The 18,662-nt window shown below is 36.1% G+C and overlaps 1 protein-coding gene across 3 annotated transcripts in view; it reads right to left on the bottom strand.

Annotated features, from left to right (window-relative positions):
• The window catches only part of GPHN (gephyrin), a 547,726-nt gene that overhangs the window by 300,223 nt on the left and 228,841 nt on the right, over positions 1–18,662 (bottom strand). For 2 of the 3 annotated variants that reach the window (XM_052647154.1, XM_052647155.1), the window contains exon 4: positions 2,051–2,143. In XM_052647154.1, coding sequence (XP_052503114.1) covers positions 2,051–2,143 — 93 coding nt within the window. Of the gene's footprint in view, positions 1–2,050; positions 2,144–4,880; positions 4,933–18,662 lie in introns of all 3 variants that reach the window. The other variant, XM_052647156.1, reaches the window with a different exon arrangement.

Genomic DNA, 18,662 nt, shown 5'->3' with positions numbered 1-18,662 from the left:
TTAACCCTTTATTAACTAAAAGATAAAAATATCTTTTAGTATTCTTAGCAAAAATAGTTCTCATTCAATCCTCACAATGACCCTGGTAGACAGGCACTTTCATTTCCCTCACTTTATTGGAAACTGAGGCACAGAATGGTTTAATGACTAGTGTATGGTCACCACGCCATAAGTAGCAGAGCCAGAATTTAAAAGTGTGAATTTGCAACCTAGTGTTCTGGAATAAACTTGAAACTCCAGAGAATACAAAATACTTGGTGATGCAAATTATTTTCTCATAATTAAAAATAATACTGTTAACTGGTTATGAATGAATTCTGTAGTAACTTTTTTCTACTTTTATGATATAAAAATAATATTATGAAAATATCAAGCTATTACATAAATAATAGGGATATATAAAACCAAAGTTATTTACTTAAAACACTTAACACTCAAACTTCAAAAATTAAGTTCTTCACATATGTAGGTGATTTTCTCACAAACAAAACATAAACACACCTCTAGAGGAGATGGCTTACCTCCAATTTTATCTTTTTAAGTTAGTCTCACAGTTTAAAAGAAATGAAAAAATTGGCCAAAGGATCATTTCCCCTAAGGACTCAAGAGCTATGTAAGAATGACTTCCTTTTTTTTTCTTTCTTTTTAAAAAAAATTAATTTATTTATTTTAGTTGGAGGCTAATTTATAATATTGTAGTGGTTTTTGCCATACATTGACATGAATCAGCCATGAGTGCACATGTGTCCCCCATTCTGAACCCCCCTCCCACCTTCTTTTTTAAGTACTGGAAGCTAACAATCTTCCAATACAACTCTATTGTGATCGCTTTAAAAACAAAACCATTATATTTATAAGCCTAGTTAGAATAATATCTCTAAAATTTCTGTGATTTTTACATAGAAAAATAGAAGTTATTTTACAATCTGTTAAAACAATTTACATTTTCACATACTAGAGCAGTGGTACCCAAAGTCTGGAAGCATGGTTTATGGGCCAGCAACATGTGCATTACCTGGGGCCTTACCAGAAACACAAATTCTTGGGACCCACTGCAGATTTACTGAATCAGAAACACTGTGGGTAGGATGCAGCAATCTGTTTTACCTTTGATGGGGGTACAGGCTAAAGTTTGAAAACTCCTATATTAGAGTAAGTAGGACAATAATTATTTAATAGGTACAGAGCAAAAATATCTTGCTGTGAATAAGACAGTAGACACAATGGGATACTGACTTGAAAATTTTTTAAAAAGAAACAAAACAAAACAGCTAACAGTAAGTTGAAATTCAGCCAAGAAACAGTTTTTGAAAAGTGAGTGAAACAATGTCTAAGTATGAACATAAGTCTGCATATGACACTAAAGTTACAGCTGAAGTTTATGGCTGCTTTAAAAACAAAGAAAGACTTTTCCCCTTGTATCACTTAGCGCTGTCTATTCTTCATTCTTTCCCTTTTTTTTTTTCCTGTGCAAGGTTGAAGGTGATTCTTAAGGCATAGTCTAGATACTAATTTTGCTTCTTGGCTTATTAAATTCTGCATTTAAATTCACATTTAAAATTATGTAATATATAACTTTTTCATCAAATACTATAAAATTGGTCTAAATATGCTATTGGAGTCATTCTACTTGAGACCAATGACAAGGGTATCTAAAAAAAAAGGAATCAAATACATTTTGAATTACATTAACACAGCACATCAGACCAGATGCCATGCTGAGTCAGAGTTCTGCTATCACTTCCTTTGGCAATATATGCCTCAAATTCAGCCGATACCACAGACCATTGAGCAAATGCAAGATTACCTTCTGGACCAATTCAATCTTCCTCATTTTAGATAATATCTAGTTTAAGTCAAAGAAAAGAAGTCAAGAAACTTTTTAAAAAAAATGTAAATATTCAACCACTGCAAAATGTTCCCATTCTTAGAACCACAGATGTCGTTTCTGTCTAGCAAAATTACAAAAATCATACAAAAAAATTAAAAGGATTGAAAATCACATGAATAGTCTACTTCTTGAATATCAGAAAAGTATATACTATCTCACCTCTGGAGTGACATCTCGTGGTGCAAACCCTGTTCCTCCAGTTGTTAATATCAAATTAAGTTCCTTTTCATCACACCAATCTATCAGGGTTTCCTGAAAGAAAACGATAATATTGTCACACGCAGAAGGGTTTGCTTCCCTACTCAAAACATCCACATACTGGAATACTTTGTATGCAGTGAGGAAACAGATTCAACACTCATGAGAAAAATCTGAGGTTTGGGGTATTTATTTTATTGATCATAGAAAATGAAGATGCAATCATTGAATTCTTGAAAGTAAATGAAACTCAGTGAACAGCATAAATATGTTTTAATTAATGCTCATTATGCCTTTAAATAGGATATCTGGAGATATTTTCAGTCATTCAAAATATATTTGGGTTAAAAAAATTGAGCACTGTGTGTTAATTAAATGATCTCACTATTTAATAAGTATAGCAATCCTGTCAGGCAAATATTCATACTTAAATTTCACATTTAAGGAAACAGACTCATTCTTTTTTTTTTTTTTTTTTTTAGTTAATGGACTCAGAGAGATCAAGAAATGTACTTGCTCATGGGCTCACAAACTAGAAGGGGAAATATTTAGAATTTAAACTTAGATCTGTTGGGCCATCAAGACATGTTCCTCTATATTCTGCCTGTGATTGACTCAATATTTTTTTTTCTTTTGGCTAGTTTCAAGTTGTTTAAGAAAGTTTTACATTCTTGAGAATTTATTTTACATAGTTGCCCTAAAGGAAAGGTGTAGGAATAAATGATTGCTTAAAGTTACTTTTTTCCCCACACCAACACTATGACACTTAGTTGAGATTAGAGTTACATACCACAAAATTGTGCAGTTGGTAGAGACCTTGGTAGATTTGCCTTTTCAATTTACAGACAAGACAAGTGAGGTGCAATGTAGTTAAATAATTTACTCAAAGCTACCTGGTTAATTTTGTAAAGAACAGGACAAGGATTTCTGCTATAGAGGATCTCTCTTTCTATTGCTAGTTCTATTCATCCATCCTACATTTTAACTATGAACTGTTCATTTAAATTGTAATTAAATACTTGCTTTGGTATTTTACTGTTTCATTTCCTTTATACAATCCAGTTCCAAAATTTAATAATACAATTATATCATTTATGTGTTGATAATCAGATGTGAAACATCAGTAACAGGCTGATAAAGTGTTAGTCGCTCAGTCGTGTCCGACTCTGCAACCTCATGGACTGCAGCCCCCAGGTACCTCTGTCCATGGAATTCTCCAGGCAAGAATACTGGAGTGGGTAGCCATTCTCTTCTCCAGGGAATCTTCCTGACTCAGGGATCAAAGCTGAGTTTCTTGCATTGCAGGCAGATTCTTTACTGTCTGAGCCACCAGGGAAGCCTTAACAGGCTGATATACATACACATATGTGTGTATATATACATACATACATATACAAAAGTAAATAAGTAAGGCTGATACTCATATGTAAAATACAGTGTTCCCAGTTCTCAAATTCATTGGTAACCCAAAATGCAGGATAATTATTCAGAAGGACAATTCAAGATTTTTAAATGATTTTTTTCCTATTCTCACTCACACTCCTGATATAGTTATAATTTTGTTCTGAGGAAAGCTCACACACAAATTATCAATGGTTATTGTAATAAAGGTGATTATGTGGTAATTTCATAAATCAAAGTGTTTATTTAAGAATTAGAAAAGCAAAAATACCCATCATTCCAGTGTACAACCAAAATTGAGAACCAGTTAAGAATATGTTCAAGTATTTGAAAAGCAATATCTTGTTGTCCAAAGTAGCTGTGTGATGTACAACAGTTTCAACTAAACAAAAATTTTATTAGGACTTTTGACTTTTTAAGAGAAACTAGCACTCCAGTACTCTTGCCTGGAAAATCCCATGTATGGAGGGGCCTGGTAGGATACAGTCCATGGGTCACAAAGAGTCGGACACGACTGAGCAACTTCCCTATCACTTTTCACTTTCATGCATTGGAGAAGGAAATGGCAACGCACTCCAGTGTTCTTGCCTGGAGAATCCCAGGGACGGAGGAGTCTGGTGGGCTGCCGTCTATGGGGTCGCACAAAGTGGGCCACGACTGAAGCGACTTAGCAGCAGCAGCAATCTTATCATTCATGTAACTGGTCTCCAAAACAGAAGGATTCCTTGTCAATCATTAACAGAGAATATGAATATTCCAGGCATCTAGTAGTGATTTATTTATTTAACATATCAATTCATTTATTTAACAAGAGAATATTTCAGGGCATACTTTTATTCAAGCACTTCATTAGATAACAGGTTTGCAAAGATGAATAAGCTATAATCCCTGGCCTAAAGGGTACAGTTAGAGTTGCTCCAAGTCTGCAGTTGTGAAGAATTGTGCTACTAAAAGTATCACCTGTTTCACTGAGAGCTTGCTAGAAATACAGAATCGCAGGTCCCATCCAAGACCTACTGATTTAAGATCTACATTTTTAGAAATACTCCTCAAAATGCTATTTGCACATTAAACTGGACTAAACCATGCTTTCTAACCATGTACCACTCAGAATATCGTGAATCTTTTCTTCTATCACGTTAGATCACCTGGAAGATTTATCTCATCACATTTTTCTCTGCACCTAAAAGATACCTTTCATTTTGAAATATACTTTAATATTTGGCTACTACCAGGTAAAAAGTCATTGAGGATTTCTACATTAACCATCATTATGAAAAACTCCTCTGCAGCTGCTGCAAAATTAAAGCTGAAGGCATTTTCTATTTTTAATTATTATTTTCCATTACGTGAAAGGTGTTTCTTTAAAAACTTACTGCCTTGAACTTACAGGTTAGCATAGTAGAATCAAGCTGCATCAAAGAATTTCTGCCTCTCCATGTCTAACAAGAATAAACAAAAAGAGTAAAAACTAGAGGGAAAAAAACTTCCACCAGCAATGATCACATGGGAAAAAACATATAGCTCTATGTCATAAATCTCAAAAGTTGTAGTTAATGACAGAAATAAAATGTGTTTGAGACAGACAGGCTGAGACTCCTAATTCTACTCGTGCTCCCAAAAGTCATAATGGTGATCAAAATCATAAAAATTCTCACTAGTAACTTCAAATCAAGAGAGCTGTAAATTGAAAGAAATGATTTTTTTCATCTTAAAAGCAGCTGCTGAGAGAAACAAATGAAATGAGCCATGAAATCTCTGTGATCAGTTTGAATGTCCCAGGAACAAATGCACACTGAATCAGGGAACTAATCTGAATCTGAGAAATCTATTGTTCAGTCACTAAGTGGTGTCCAGCTTTTTGTGACTCCATGAACCGTAGCATGCAGGCTCCTCTGTTCTCCACTCTTCTCCTGCAATTTGCTCAAATTCATGTCCACTGATTCGGTAATACCATCTAACCCTCTCATCCTCTGCCACCCTGTTTTCTTTTTGCCTCCATTCTTTCCCAACATCGGCTTCCCTAGTGGCTCACTGGTAAAGAATATGCCTGTGATGCAGGAGACCTGGGTTTGATCCCTGGGATGGGAAGATTCCCTGGAGAAGGGAAAGGATGCCCACTCCAGTATTCTGGCCTGGAGAATTCCATAGTCCATGGGTTGCAAAGAGTCAGACATGACTGAGCAACTTTCACTTTCACTTTCCAATCTTTCCCAACATCAGGGTCATTTCCAATAGCCAGCTCTTCACATCAGATGGCTAAAGTATTGCAGTGTTGGCTTCAGCATCAGTCCTTCCAGTGAATATTCAGGGTTGATTTCCTTAAGGACTGACTGGTTTGATCTCCTTGTAGTCCACAGGGCTCTCAAGAGTCTTCTCCAAAACCACAACTGTAGTCCACAGGATTCTCAAGAGTCTTCTCCAGCACCACAATTCAAAAGCATCAATTCTTTGGCACTCAGTCTTCATTATAGACCAACTTACTCCTTACATGATTACTGGAAAAACCACAGCTTTGTCTATACAGACCTTTGTTGAAAAAATGATGTCTCTGCTTTATAATACACTTCTAGGTTTGTCATAGCTTTTCTTCCAAGGAGGAAGCATATTTTAATTTCATGGCTGCAGTCACTGTCCACTGTACACAGTGATTTTGGAGCAACTGTCACTGCTTCCACTTTTTTCCTCTTCTATTTGCAATAAAGTGATGGGACCAGATGCCATGATCTTAGTTTTTTGAATACTGAGCTTCAAGCCAGCTTATTCGCTCTCCTCCTTCACCCTCATCAAGAGGCTCTTTAGTTTCTCTTCACATTCAGCCATTAGAGTGATATTATCTGCATATATGAGTTTGTTGATATTTCTCCCAGCAATCTTGATTCCAGCTTGTGATTCATTCAGCCTGGCATTTTACATGATATACTCTTCATATAAGTTAAACAGCAAGGTGAAAATATAAATCCTTGTTGCATTCCTTTCCCAATTTTGAACCAGTCCATTTCTTCATGTCTGGTTCTAACTGTTGCTTTTTTACCCACATGCAGGTTTCTCAGGAGACAGGTAGGGTTGTCTGGTACTCTCTCTTTAAGAATTTTCCACAGTGATCCACACAGTCAAATGCTCTGGTGTTTCATGCCCCTTCATGGATCACAGCTTTGTTGTGGCAAATGGGCTTGCATAACTCAATGAAGCTATGAGCCATACCATGAAGGGTCACCCAAGACAGACGGTAATAATGAAGAGTTCTGACAAAACATGGTCCAATGGAAAAGGAAATGGCAACCGACTCTAGTATCCTTGCCTGGAAAACCCCATGGATGGTATGAAACCTAATGATATCCTCACATAATAGTAAGTTAAACCCTTATTTAGGTACAAAAACTCTATTACTGGACATTTAATAAAATCTCACAGAGAATAAAAGGCAATTCCAACAAAGATGGTATGTAGTCTCTGGTTCCTCACTTCTTCTATTTTGCTTTGTGCAAGTCTGTCCAGATCTGATATAGTCTCTAGGTTTGTCATAGCAATGGTTTATGAAATAAGCTCATATTGAGGACTGGGTGTGTTCAAGAAGGTTTTTTTTTTTGTAACCATATAATAAATAGAAATTTGAAGGCATGTAGAAGGAAATAGCAACCCACTCCAGTGTTCTTGCCTGAAGAATCCCAGGGACGGGGGAGGCTGGTGGGCTGCCGTCTATGGGGTCACACAGAGTCAGACACAACTGAAGTGACACAGCAGCAGCAGCAGCAGAAGGTAGTTAAAAGGAAATATAACAGTGCTAACATCCTTATCTTTCAACTTTGTCTAAGGTTTAAAAAGTTAAAACTATGACTGTAAGCTATTAATGATTTTCTTATTTATTTTTTAACTTTAGAGATCTCGGTTTAGCAAATAATATCTCTAGTAATATGCCTTTTCAATACACTTTCTTTTGCCTCTATTTAAATGAAATAAAATGCTATTTTGTATTAGCTTTAGAGAATTATTATAAATTCATATAGCTATATCTTTTACTCAATTAAGCATTCATCCATCCATTCTTCTATCTATAATACAGGCATAGAAAGATTTCAGGTTTTTTATAATTAATCTTAATGGTTATTTCTGGGTAATTAGAATTTTGAAGTGCATTTTATTTTTTACTCCCACTTTAATTTTTTGCATTTTTAGAATCCTTCATAATTTGCATGTATTTTAAAAAATTAAACAGATTTTAAAAATTGAATATCCTATTGTGTATCAGGAACTAACATAGAATTATAGGTCAATTATACATCAACATCAAACAAACTTAAAGAAAAAGAGATCAGATTCATGGTTAACAGAGGCAGGAGGTGGTTAAAAGGGGAACTGGATGAAAGTGGTCGAAAGATACAAGTTTCTAGGCATAAAATAAATACTAGGGATAAAATGCATAACATAACTATAACAAACACTGCTATACATTATATATGAAAGCTGTAAATCATAAGATTTCTTATCACAAGGCAAATTTTTTCCTATTTCTTTAATGTATCTATTCACTAAACTTACTGTGGTAATTTCATGATAAAAATGTGTCATATTATTATGCTGTACACTTTAAATTTATACAGTGCTGTATGCCAACTATATCTCAATAAAATTGGGATAAAAATGGACTCTCCTGGTATTAGTTCATCATTCTGATAGCCAGTATCTTATTATCTCATTTTTCCCTCATTTTTAACTATTTCAGGTTTTCCCTGGTAGCTCAGATGATAGCATTACAAAAAATGTAATGCTAATCATTACATTTAAACATTCCAAAGTTATTCAGAAGACCAGGGTTAGATCCCTGGATTAGGAAGATCCCTTGGAGTAGGAAATGGCCTCCACTCCAGTATTCCTGCCTGGGAAATTTCATGGACAGAGGAGCCTAGTGGGCTACTGTCCATGGGGTCACAAAAAGTCAGACATGACTGAGCACCTAACACTTTCACTTTTAGCCAGTGTAGAAACAAATTTTATACTCAACAACAATTCATATGCTATTGTGAAAGACTAAATATGACCATATATTCTTTATAGGTCCTCCTATTAAGAGGTGGAATCTATTTCTCCGAGGTTTGCATCTCGGCTGGACTTGTGGCTTTGGTCAACAGAATGGGGCAGAAGTCATGATGTGTGAGTTCTGAAGCCCGATATCTAAAAGGACTTCACAGTTTCTACCTTCACTCTTTGGTAAATTTCTATTACCATGACCAGAAGTCCAGGCTAAATAATGGAAAGGTCAGAGATATTGTGGAGAGAAAGGCCTAGCAGAACAGACAGCAGTAAGGACCTAGAAACCTAAGTGAGACCATCTTAGATTCTATAGCCACAGCTGAGCTGATTAGTTATTTCAGCCATATGAGTGATTCCAGGTAAGAGAAGATGATATACTACATGAGCCAGGCAAATACAGATTCATTAGAATTAATAAGTCATTGTTGTCCTAAGTCACAAGATTTTGTGGTGGTTTTAATGTAACAATAAACTTACTACTTTCATAATTAGCATCTTTGCATCCTTCTCTTTCTCTGGCTATTTCCAATTTATATCTTACTAATCATAAAAGTTTATACACCCTTTATAATAAACTTCCACATAGCTTTGAAAGTGGACTTGACGTGAATTACATATAAATAAATTGGCATAAAGTCTCAAGAAAGTGACTGTATCAGTTAATCACTCACTTTGAGAAACAATCCAATGCCTAGCATAGGCCAGGAAAATGTAGGTATGGGGCAAAAAGGGGGCATAACAAATGTCCTTAATATCAAAGAGCTCAGAATTATGAACTAATTAACATAATGCACATCACTTTATCAAGGTGAGTGCTATGAAAGAGGGATGCCCATGTTAAGAAAACTTTTTCACAGTATTATATATTTTAAAATATATAACATTTTCTTCATTACTAGGATGAAAACATCACTCCACAAAAGTTCTGAAATATTTCTCTCTTGCCAAAGAGCAAAACTCCCAGTAAAGAGAAAAGTGGGACAGTAATAGAGAGAAGAGGAAACACGTTTGACAAGCCACCATTCTCTACATCCACCTGAAGTTGCATACTTAACTAGACCTAAATCTAAGATAATAGATTTTCTTCTTTTCTCTACATTTATTGATGTAAACATGAATCACTGAATTAAGCAGACTTCACCAATATAAAACATTTCAGAAATGTCATATTTTTCTTCAGTTTATTAAATAGCTATGAAATAACCAACTAAAAAATTCCTATCTGTGCATAATGAGACACAGTTTTAGGGTCATTTCAGTAAAGTCTCCTCTAATTCCTCCAGGCAATCTGTTCCCCACATGTGTTCCTACTCACTCCTTTGGAAAGTACTTTTCATAGTTTACTAAAACTTACATGTTCAAATGTCTCATCCCTGAGATTGATCTTCGAAAGTTTGATCATGCATCTCTATCAGTAAACAATTGCTGAATGTTATTTTCATATTACTGGATGAAAGCATTTAGCATATCACACTTAAATAGAAATTTTTAAAAATGAGATAAAGATGATACAATATTTTAATTTTTTTCATTTTACTGAACTAATTAAATGTGCAAAATATTCTTCTCACTATTTTTTTGTGAAAGCAATGTGCTTAAATATTCATTATTTTAGAAAATTAGAAAATCTTGATTTGATATTTTGTGATATAATAATTAAAAAGTAAAATATCATTTTAAAAGATAAGTAGAGGGAAACAGAAGAAGCACTTACTAAATCATTACACAACATTTATTTTCAATCTCATCCATCAAACATGCATTGCATTTTTGAAATGGGATTAATACGTTTCTACCTTTTAAGATATTAGTTCTTTCTACAAAGTAATTGGAAGATATTACTTTTAAAATATTAACAAATGGGTTCAAAACCCACTAAAACTCTTCAAATAGAAACGTTTTAAATGGTTTAAAATTTTGTTTCCTAGATTTTTTTTAAGGTATGCAGGTACTAGTTTATATAAGTGACACAGCATCATTTCCATTACCAAAGAATTTAATGTGAACAATTTTAATTATCCAAGTATCTTAAGCATGTCTTAATACTGCAGGAAATTTTTCCTAAGATATTCTTTCATGTTTTTTTCGGCAAATTGTTTTCTGAATTACTTTAACTTCTCATTTATTTTTCCAAGCCAATTCTCCCATTATGTATATTTTAGTATCACCATCCCTGGTGGCTCAGATGGTAAAGAATCTGCCTGCAATGCGGGAGAGCTGGGTTTGATCCTATGTCAGGAGGAACACTCCAGTATTCTTCCCTGGAGAATTCTATGGACAGAGGAGCCTGGCAAGCTACAATCCATGGGGTTGCAAAGAGTCAGACACTATTGAATGACTAACACACACAGTATCTTCTTATCTGTATGTATGTATTCAGTTCAGTTGCTCAGTCGTGTCCGACTCTTTGCAACCCCATGAATTGCAGCACGCCAGGCCTCCCTGTCCATCACCATCTCCCGGAGCTCTCTCAGACTCACGTCCATCAAGTCCGTGATGCCATCCAGCCATCTCATCCTCGGTCGTCCCCTTCTCCTCCTGCCCCCAATCCCTCCCAGCATCAGAGTCTTTTCCAATGAGTCAACTCTTCTCATGAGGTGGCCAAAGTACTGGAGTTTCAGCTTTAGCATCATTCCTTCCAAAGAAATCCCAGGGCTGATCTCCTTCAGAATGGACTGGTTGGATCTCCTTGCAGTCCAAGGGACTCTCAAGAGTCTTCTCCAACACCACACTTCAAAAGCATCAATTCTTCGGCGCTCAGCCTTCTTCACAGTCCAACTCTCACTTCCATACATGACCACTGGAAAAACCATAGCCTTGACTAGACAGACCTTAGTCAGCAAAGTAATGTCTCTGCTTTGAATATGCTATCTAGGTTGGTCATAACTTTTCTTCCAAGGAGTAAGCGTCTTTTAATTTCATGGCTGCAGTCACCATCTGCAGTGATTTTGGAGCCCCCCAAAATAAAGTCTGACACTGTTTCCACTGTTTCCCCATCTATTTCCCATGAAGTGTATTATCTGGACTTAATATCTCTTTCTCTGGTTGTTTTTGGCTTTGTCATCTACTTCAAACCATTTTAAAGTTAATATTCTAAAATATATTTCCCTAAAACCTTTTGTAAGTAACTTGTCTTCATTGAAGAAAATAACATACTTTCTAAATATCTGTTAATACAGCTGAAGCTTTCACCAAGTTCTTTAAAAAGTAAATGCAAACAATAGCAACAGCACAGCAAGTGATTAAAATGAGAAGTATAAGTGCCTGGGATATTTGGGTGGGGGGGTGTAAAGATAAAAAGCAAGCAGGTGACTTTATCCAAGGAATATTCATCCATTATTTTTCATACATTCCTATTTTTCATTTGCATAAAAATGAAAACTAATATTTTGTTGTATTTTAAATTATAACTTGTTCTTTTCATACACCCACAAAAAAGTCAACCCAGGTGCCATTTGAGGCTAATTGTATCTTTGGCTCACAAGAAAGTGAGGGCTGTTGTTTTATTCAAGTGATCTAATTCTTAACTCCTGGACCAATTTCAGTTTATTTCTATTCATTTAGATACCAAATACTATTGTTTTCAACAAATACTGTATGTACTACATATAAAGACATGTTAAAGAATGCAAATGATTACAGTTCTAACCACTGTTGATATTAATGTAAGATATTGTAGTGACTGTATTAAATTGCTATGGAAACCAGCTTACTATTATTTATGAATATCATTTTCTTGCACTTTATTAAATGTCTTTTATCAACATGATTTTTCCCAACTTTAACGAGTAATAGTATATTAAACCTCTCACTGATGAAAGAAATATAAATGAGAAGATGCAACTGCATCATGTGCCAAAAATTCAAGTATAATTAATTTGTGCTTGGGTATCTCCAGTGTACTGTTCTGAATGAATGTAACCTGGGTCCACATTCTGCAATTATCACAATAGTGCAGAACACTGTATTATGATGAGAAATTAGTAACCTGAATTGCTTCAGAGAATAGCAAGTATTTGCTCCTAAAGATGGAATCACACTGACGCAAGTTAAGCACTTGGCGTAGTAGGGACTGAATAAGTGATTATTTTTTGTTATTTTTCAACGGTATTATTTTTGTCAGAGTTACACTGTCTATGTATGGAGTTTTTCCACAACATTAATCACCTTAGAAGATCTAAGTAGAGTTCAGGGTTCATGGTAATCTTTTTAGAACGAACTCTTATAGGTCAAACATTGGAAATGACATTTTTTAAAAGAAGATATATAGTAAAAGAGAATAATCAAATGATTTATGGACCTAAGTGGATTTAAGAAAGAGGTCTTTTGACCTGTTTCTCCTATTTTCCCTAAGGCCTTAACTGAGTTTCAGAGCCATATCTTATGCATATTTGTACTCTTCATTGATCTTAATAGGTGACCTGAATAAATGGCAGATGATTCTGCCAATGGGAAGCTTTTCCTAAGACTGACTGGACCTCAGAAAGGACAATGAAATAATTAAAACTAAATAATAGTAAATCAAACATATTATCTCAAGATGAGTTCAATAGGAATCCTTAGGAATCAACCTAATATAAGAAATGCAATTACAGGCTTTCTCCAATCAGTCAAATATTTGCTACCTAGGAGAAGAGAATGGCTGAAGTATGGAAAACAAACCACAAAAGTCTCCCTCAAAATTTCTCTTAGGATTGATTCTAGGATTACTCTGCCCGGTGTCAAAACAAAACAGATATATCACCAACAGACTGAGAGAAATTCAATATTCAGTATTCAGTATATTTCAATCAAAACGAAAATGGCTTTGAAAACAGGAAAGAGGGCCATATATCATATTAGCGTACTGGGTCCCCAAAGTTATTAAAAACGACTGAGAAACAACATTCACCTGTAGAACACGCAGCTATAGTACTGGAGTTTTGCACAACTGGTGTCTGTGTGTGTGTGTTACTGATACTATCATTCCTTTTCTATTAATACTATAGATACATCTTGTTACTGTTCAGCTGCTCGGTCATGTCTGACTCCTTGTGACCCCATGGACTGCAGCATGCTAAGCTTTCCTGTGCTTCATTATCTTCAGGCGCCTGCTCAAACTCCTGTCCACTGAGTCAGTGATGCCATCTCATCCTCTGTCGTCCCTTCTCCTGCCTTCAAAATTTCCCAGGATCAGGGGTTTTTCTAATGAGTTAGTCTTCACATCAGGTGGCCAAATTATTGCAGCTTCACCTTCAGCATCAGTCCTTCCAATAAATATTCAGACTGATTTCCTTTAGAACTGACTGGTTTGATCTCCTTGCAGTTCAATGGACTCTCAAGAGTCTTCTCCAACACCACAGCTTAAAAGCATCAGTTCTTCAGCGCCCAGCCTTCTTTATGGTCCAGCTCTCACATCTATACATGACTACTGGAAAAACCATAGCTTTGAATAGATGGACCTTTGTTGGCAAAGTAATATCTCCGCTTTTTAATATGTTAAGTTGGTCATAACTTTTCTTCCAAGGAGTCCATGTCTTTTAATTTCATGGCTGCAGTCACCATCTGCAGGGATTTTGGAGTTCAAGAAAATAAAGTCTCTCACTGTTTCCATTGTTTCCCTATCCATTTGCCATGAAGTAACGGGACCCGATGCCATGATGTTTTTTGAATGTTGAGTTTTAAGCCAGCTTTTTCACTCTTCTCTTTCACTTTCATCAAGAGGCTCTTTAGTTCCTCTTTGCTTTCTGCCGTAAGGGTTAACTGCATATCTGAGGTAATTGATATTTCACCCGGCAATTTTGATTCCAGCTTGTGCTTCATTCAGCTGGCATTTCACATGATGTACTCTGCAAAGAAGCTAAATAAGCAGGATAACAATATACAGCCTTGATGTACTCCTTTCCCAATTTTGAACCAGCCCGTTATTCCATGTCTGGTTCTAACTGTTGCTCTTGACCTGCATACAGGTTTCACAAGAGGCAGGTAAGGTGGTATGATGTTCCCATCTCTTGAAGAATTTTCCAGTTCGTTGTGATCCACCCAGTCAAAGGCTTTAGTGTAGTCAATGAAGGAGAAGTAGATGTTTTTCTGGAATTCTCTTGCTTTTTCTATGATCCAACAGATATTGGCCATTTGATCTCTGGTTCCTCTGCCTTTTCTAAATTCAGCTTGAACATCTGGAAGTTCTTAGTTCATATATGCTTCTTGTCCAGCTTGGGAATTTTCAGCATTACTTTCCTAGCATGTGAAATGAGTGCAATTATGCAGTAGTTTGGATATTCTTTAACATTGCCCTTCTTTGGGATTGGAATGAAAACTGACCTTTTCCAGTCCTGTGGCCATTGCTGAGCTTTCCAAATTTGATGGCATATTGGGTGCAGCACTTTCACAGCATCATCTTTCAGGATTTTAAATAGCTCAGCTGGAATTCCATCACCTCCACCAGCTTTGTTCATAGTGATGCTTCTTAAGGCCCACTTCACTTCACACTCCAGGCTCTACGTAAGTGATCACACCATCGTGGTTATCTAAGTCATTACCATCTTTTATGTATAGTTCTTCTGTATATTCTTGCCACTTCTTCTTAGTACCCTCTGCTTCTGTTAGGTCCATACCATTTCTGTCCTTTACTGTACCCATCTTTGTATGAAATGTTCCCTTGGTATCTCTAATTTTCTTAAGCAATCTCTAGTCTTTCCCATTCTATTGTTTTCCTCTATTACTTTGCATTGATCACTTAGGAAGGCTTTCTTTTCTCTCCTTGTTATTCTTTGGAATTTGCATTCAGATGGATATCTTTTCTTTTCTCTTTGTCTTCGACTTCTCTTCTTTTCTCAGCTATTTGCAAGGCCTCCTCAGAAACAACCATTTTGTCTTTTGGCATTTCTTTTTCTTGGGGATGGTTTTGATCATGGCCTCTTGTACAATGTCATGAACCTCTGTCCGTAATTCATCAGGCACTCTGTCCATCAGATCTAATCCTTTGAATCTATTTCTCACTTTCACTATGTAATCATAGGGATTTGATTTAGGTCATATCTGAATGACCCAGTGGTTTTCCCTCCTTTCTTCAATTTAAGTCTGAATTTGGCAACAGGGAGTTCATGATCTGAGCCACAGTCAGTTCCCAGTCTTGCTTTTGCTGACATATAGAGCTTCTCCATGTTCAGCTGCAAAGAACATAATCAATCTGATTTCGGTATTGACCATCTGGTGATGTCTATGTGTAGAGTCTTCTCTTGTGTTGTTAGAAGAGGGTGTTTGCTATGACCAGTGCGTTCTCTTGGAAAAAGTCTGTTAGCCTGTACCTGCTTCATTTTGTACTCCAAAGCCAAACTTGCTTGTTACTCCAGGTATCTCCTGATTTCCTACTTTTGCATTCCAGTCACCTACCTAGTAGCTATATTGTAGCCCATGACTAAAGAACTAAGCAGGGTAAGGGAAAAAATCTGTTTATTCTATGAGATAATGGCAAGAATATTTATCTTATTTTATAGATAGCACATCAGTTCTAAGAGAAATTTATATGATTAGCCTGATAATGATCAAAGTTTAATAAGATTCTAATTCCACAATCAATGTAGGCAACAGAAATATTGAAACATGCTGTTTTCAAGACTGAACACTTGGAATAACTATATATGTATGGATTTGTTTACATATTAAAGATATAACAAGTTCTAAGAGAAAAGGGGATGATGGCATCATCTTTGACGTTCAGCCTTAAGACTGTCAGATCTCAGTGGAAAACCATCAATATAAACGCTTGCTTCAGAGAAGCTAGTCTTTGAATTATTAATTAAAACCTCTATAGTTTTTATTATATGTGTTCTATACATTTTGTATTTTTTTCTAAAAAGTATACCTTCCATACTTCAATGAAGCAATGGCAAATAATATTAGAATGAACAGTTGGGATGTTAAGAAGGCAAACAGATGTTTATTCAAAGATGGTTTTATTTTTCCTATCATTATTTGTACTTTTCCCATTTATTATCTTCTATTCATATGCTTTACCAATGGATTTCACTGTTCTCGAGAAAGATTTGTTCAATTAGTAGTGACAGATGGCAGTAACAAAACACTGGTCTCTAGATTCCCAGTTTTTTATGCATGTTTACTGTGGTTTCACAGAGCTCTTTTCTTCCATTAGATTATTCCTCTCTCTGTGCCTACTTCTTTATATCAATTTACTCACTCAAAAACTCCTGATTCTTTTATCCAATTCAGGCTATTTCATTAGCGGAAAGCTCCGTGTTCCTACCATGGCTCATGATTTACACTTCTTATAATATCATATCTAAAAGTACATACCTATGAGGATTTTCTGGAGAGAGAGGGTATCCACAACCTCAAAAAAATTAAATATAACGGCTTGAGGAGGCCACAGAATATTCACACATTCAGGCAGTAATGATATCACTTAGCAAACAGTTTAAAGATGAATATGCATCCAGATTATATAATTTAGTATTTCTTGGCTATCTTCTTATTTCCTGATCCCAGTACATCCTGATCGGCTTCAAATACATTAAGGCCAGGAATGGTAAAACTAATTATACACACTTAAAGATCTAATCCAAGCCTATGCCCCAACCAGTAATGCTGAAGTTGAACGGTTCTATGAAGAACTACAAGACTTTTTAGAAATAACACCCAAAAAAGATGTCCTTTTCATTACAGGGGATTGGAATGCAAAAGTAGGAAGTCAAGAAACACCTGGAGTAACAGGCAAACTTGGCCTTGGAATACAGAATAAAGCAGGGTAAAGACTAATAGAGTTTTGCCAAGAAAATGAACTGGTCATAGCAAACACCCTCTTCCAACAACACAGGAGAAGACTCTACACATGGACATCACCAGATGGTCAACACCGAAATCAGACTGATTATATTCTCTGCAGCAAAAGATGAAGAAACTCTATACAGTCAAGAAAAACAAGACCAGGAGCTGACTGTGGCTCAGATCATGAACTCCTTATTACCAAATTCAGACTGAAATTGAAGAAAACTGGGAAAACCACTAGACCATTCAGGTATGACCTCAATCAAATTCCTTATGAATATACAGTGGAAGTGAGAAATAGATTTAAGGGCCTAGATCTGATAGATAGAGTGCCTGATAAACTATGGAATGAGGTTCATGACATTGTACAGGAGACAGGGATCAAGACCATCCCCACGGAAAAGAAATGCAAAAAAGCAAAATGGCTGCCTGGGGAGGCCTTACAAATAGCTGTGAAAAGAAGAGAAGCGAAAAGCCAAGGAGAAAAGGAAAGATATAAGCATCTGAATGCAGCATTCCAGAGAATAGCAAGAAGAGATAAGAAAGCCTTCCTCAGCGATCAATGCAAAGAAATAGAGGAAAACAACAGAATGGGAAAGACTAGAGATCTCTTCAAGAAAATCAGAGATACCAAGGAACATTTCATGCAAAGATGGGCCCGATAAAGGACAGAAATGGTATGGACCTAACAGAAGCAGAAGATATTAAGAAGAGATGGCAAGAATACACAGAAGAACTATACAAAAAGGATCTTCAAGACCCAGATAATCACGATGGTGTGATCACTCATCTAGAGCCAGACATCCTGGAATGTGAAGTCAAGTGGGCCTTAGAAAGCATCACTACGAACAAAGCTAGTGGAAGTGATGGAATTCCAGTAGAGCTATTTCAAATTCTGAAAGATGATGCTGTGAAAGTGGTGCACTCAATATGCCAGCAACTTTGGAAAACTTAGCAGTGGCCACAGGACTGGAAAAGGTCAGTTTTCATTCCAATTCCAAAGAAAGGCAATGCCGAAGAATGCTCAAACTACTGCACAATTGCACTCATCTCACACGCGAGTAAAGTAATGCTCAAAATTCTCCAAGCCAGGCTTCAGCAGTACGTGAACCGTGAACTTCCTGATGTTCAAGCTGGTTTTAGAAAAGGCAGAGGAACCAGAGATCAAATGGCCAACATCTGCTGGATCATGGAAAAAGCAAGAGAGGTCCAGAAAAACATCTATTTCTGCTTTATTGACTATGCCAAAGCCTTTGACTATGTGGATCACAATCAACTGTGGAAAATTCTGAAAGAGATGGGCATACCAGACCACCTGACCTGCCTCTTGAGAAACCTATATGCAGGCCAGGAAGCAACGGTTAGAACTGGACAT

This window comes from Budorcas taxicolor, chromosome 10, assembly GCF_023091745.1.
Source record: "Budorcas taxicolor isolate Tak-1 chromosome 10, Takin1.1, whole genome shotgun sequence".
NCBI lineage: Eukaryota > Metazoa > Chordata > Mammalia > Artiodactyla > Bovidae > Budorcas > Budorcas taxicolor.
Note: the sequence above shows the minus strand (reverse complement) of the source record. Positions and strands in the feature narration are given on the sequence as shown.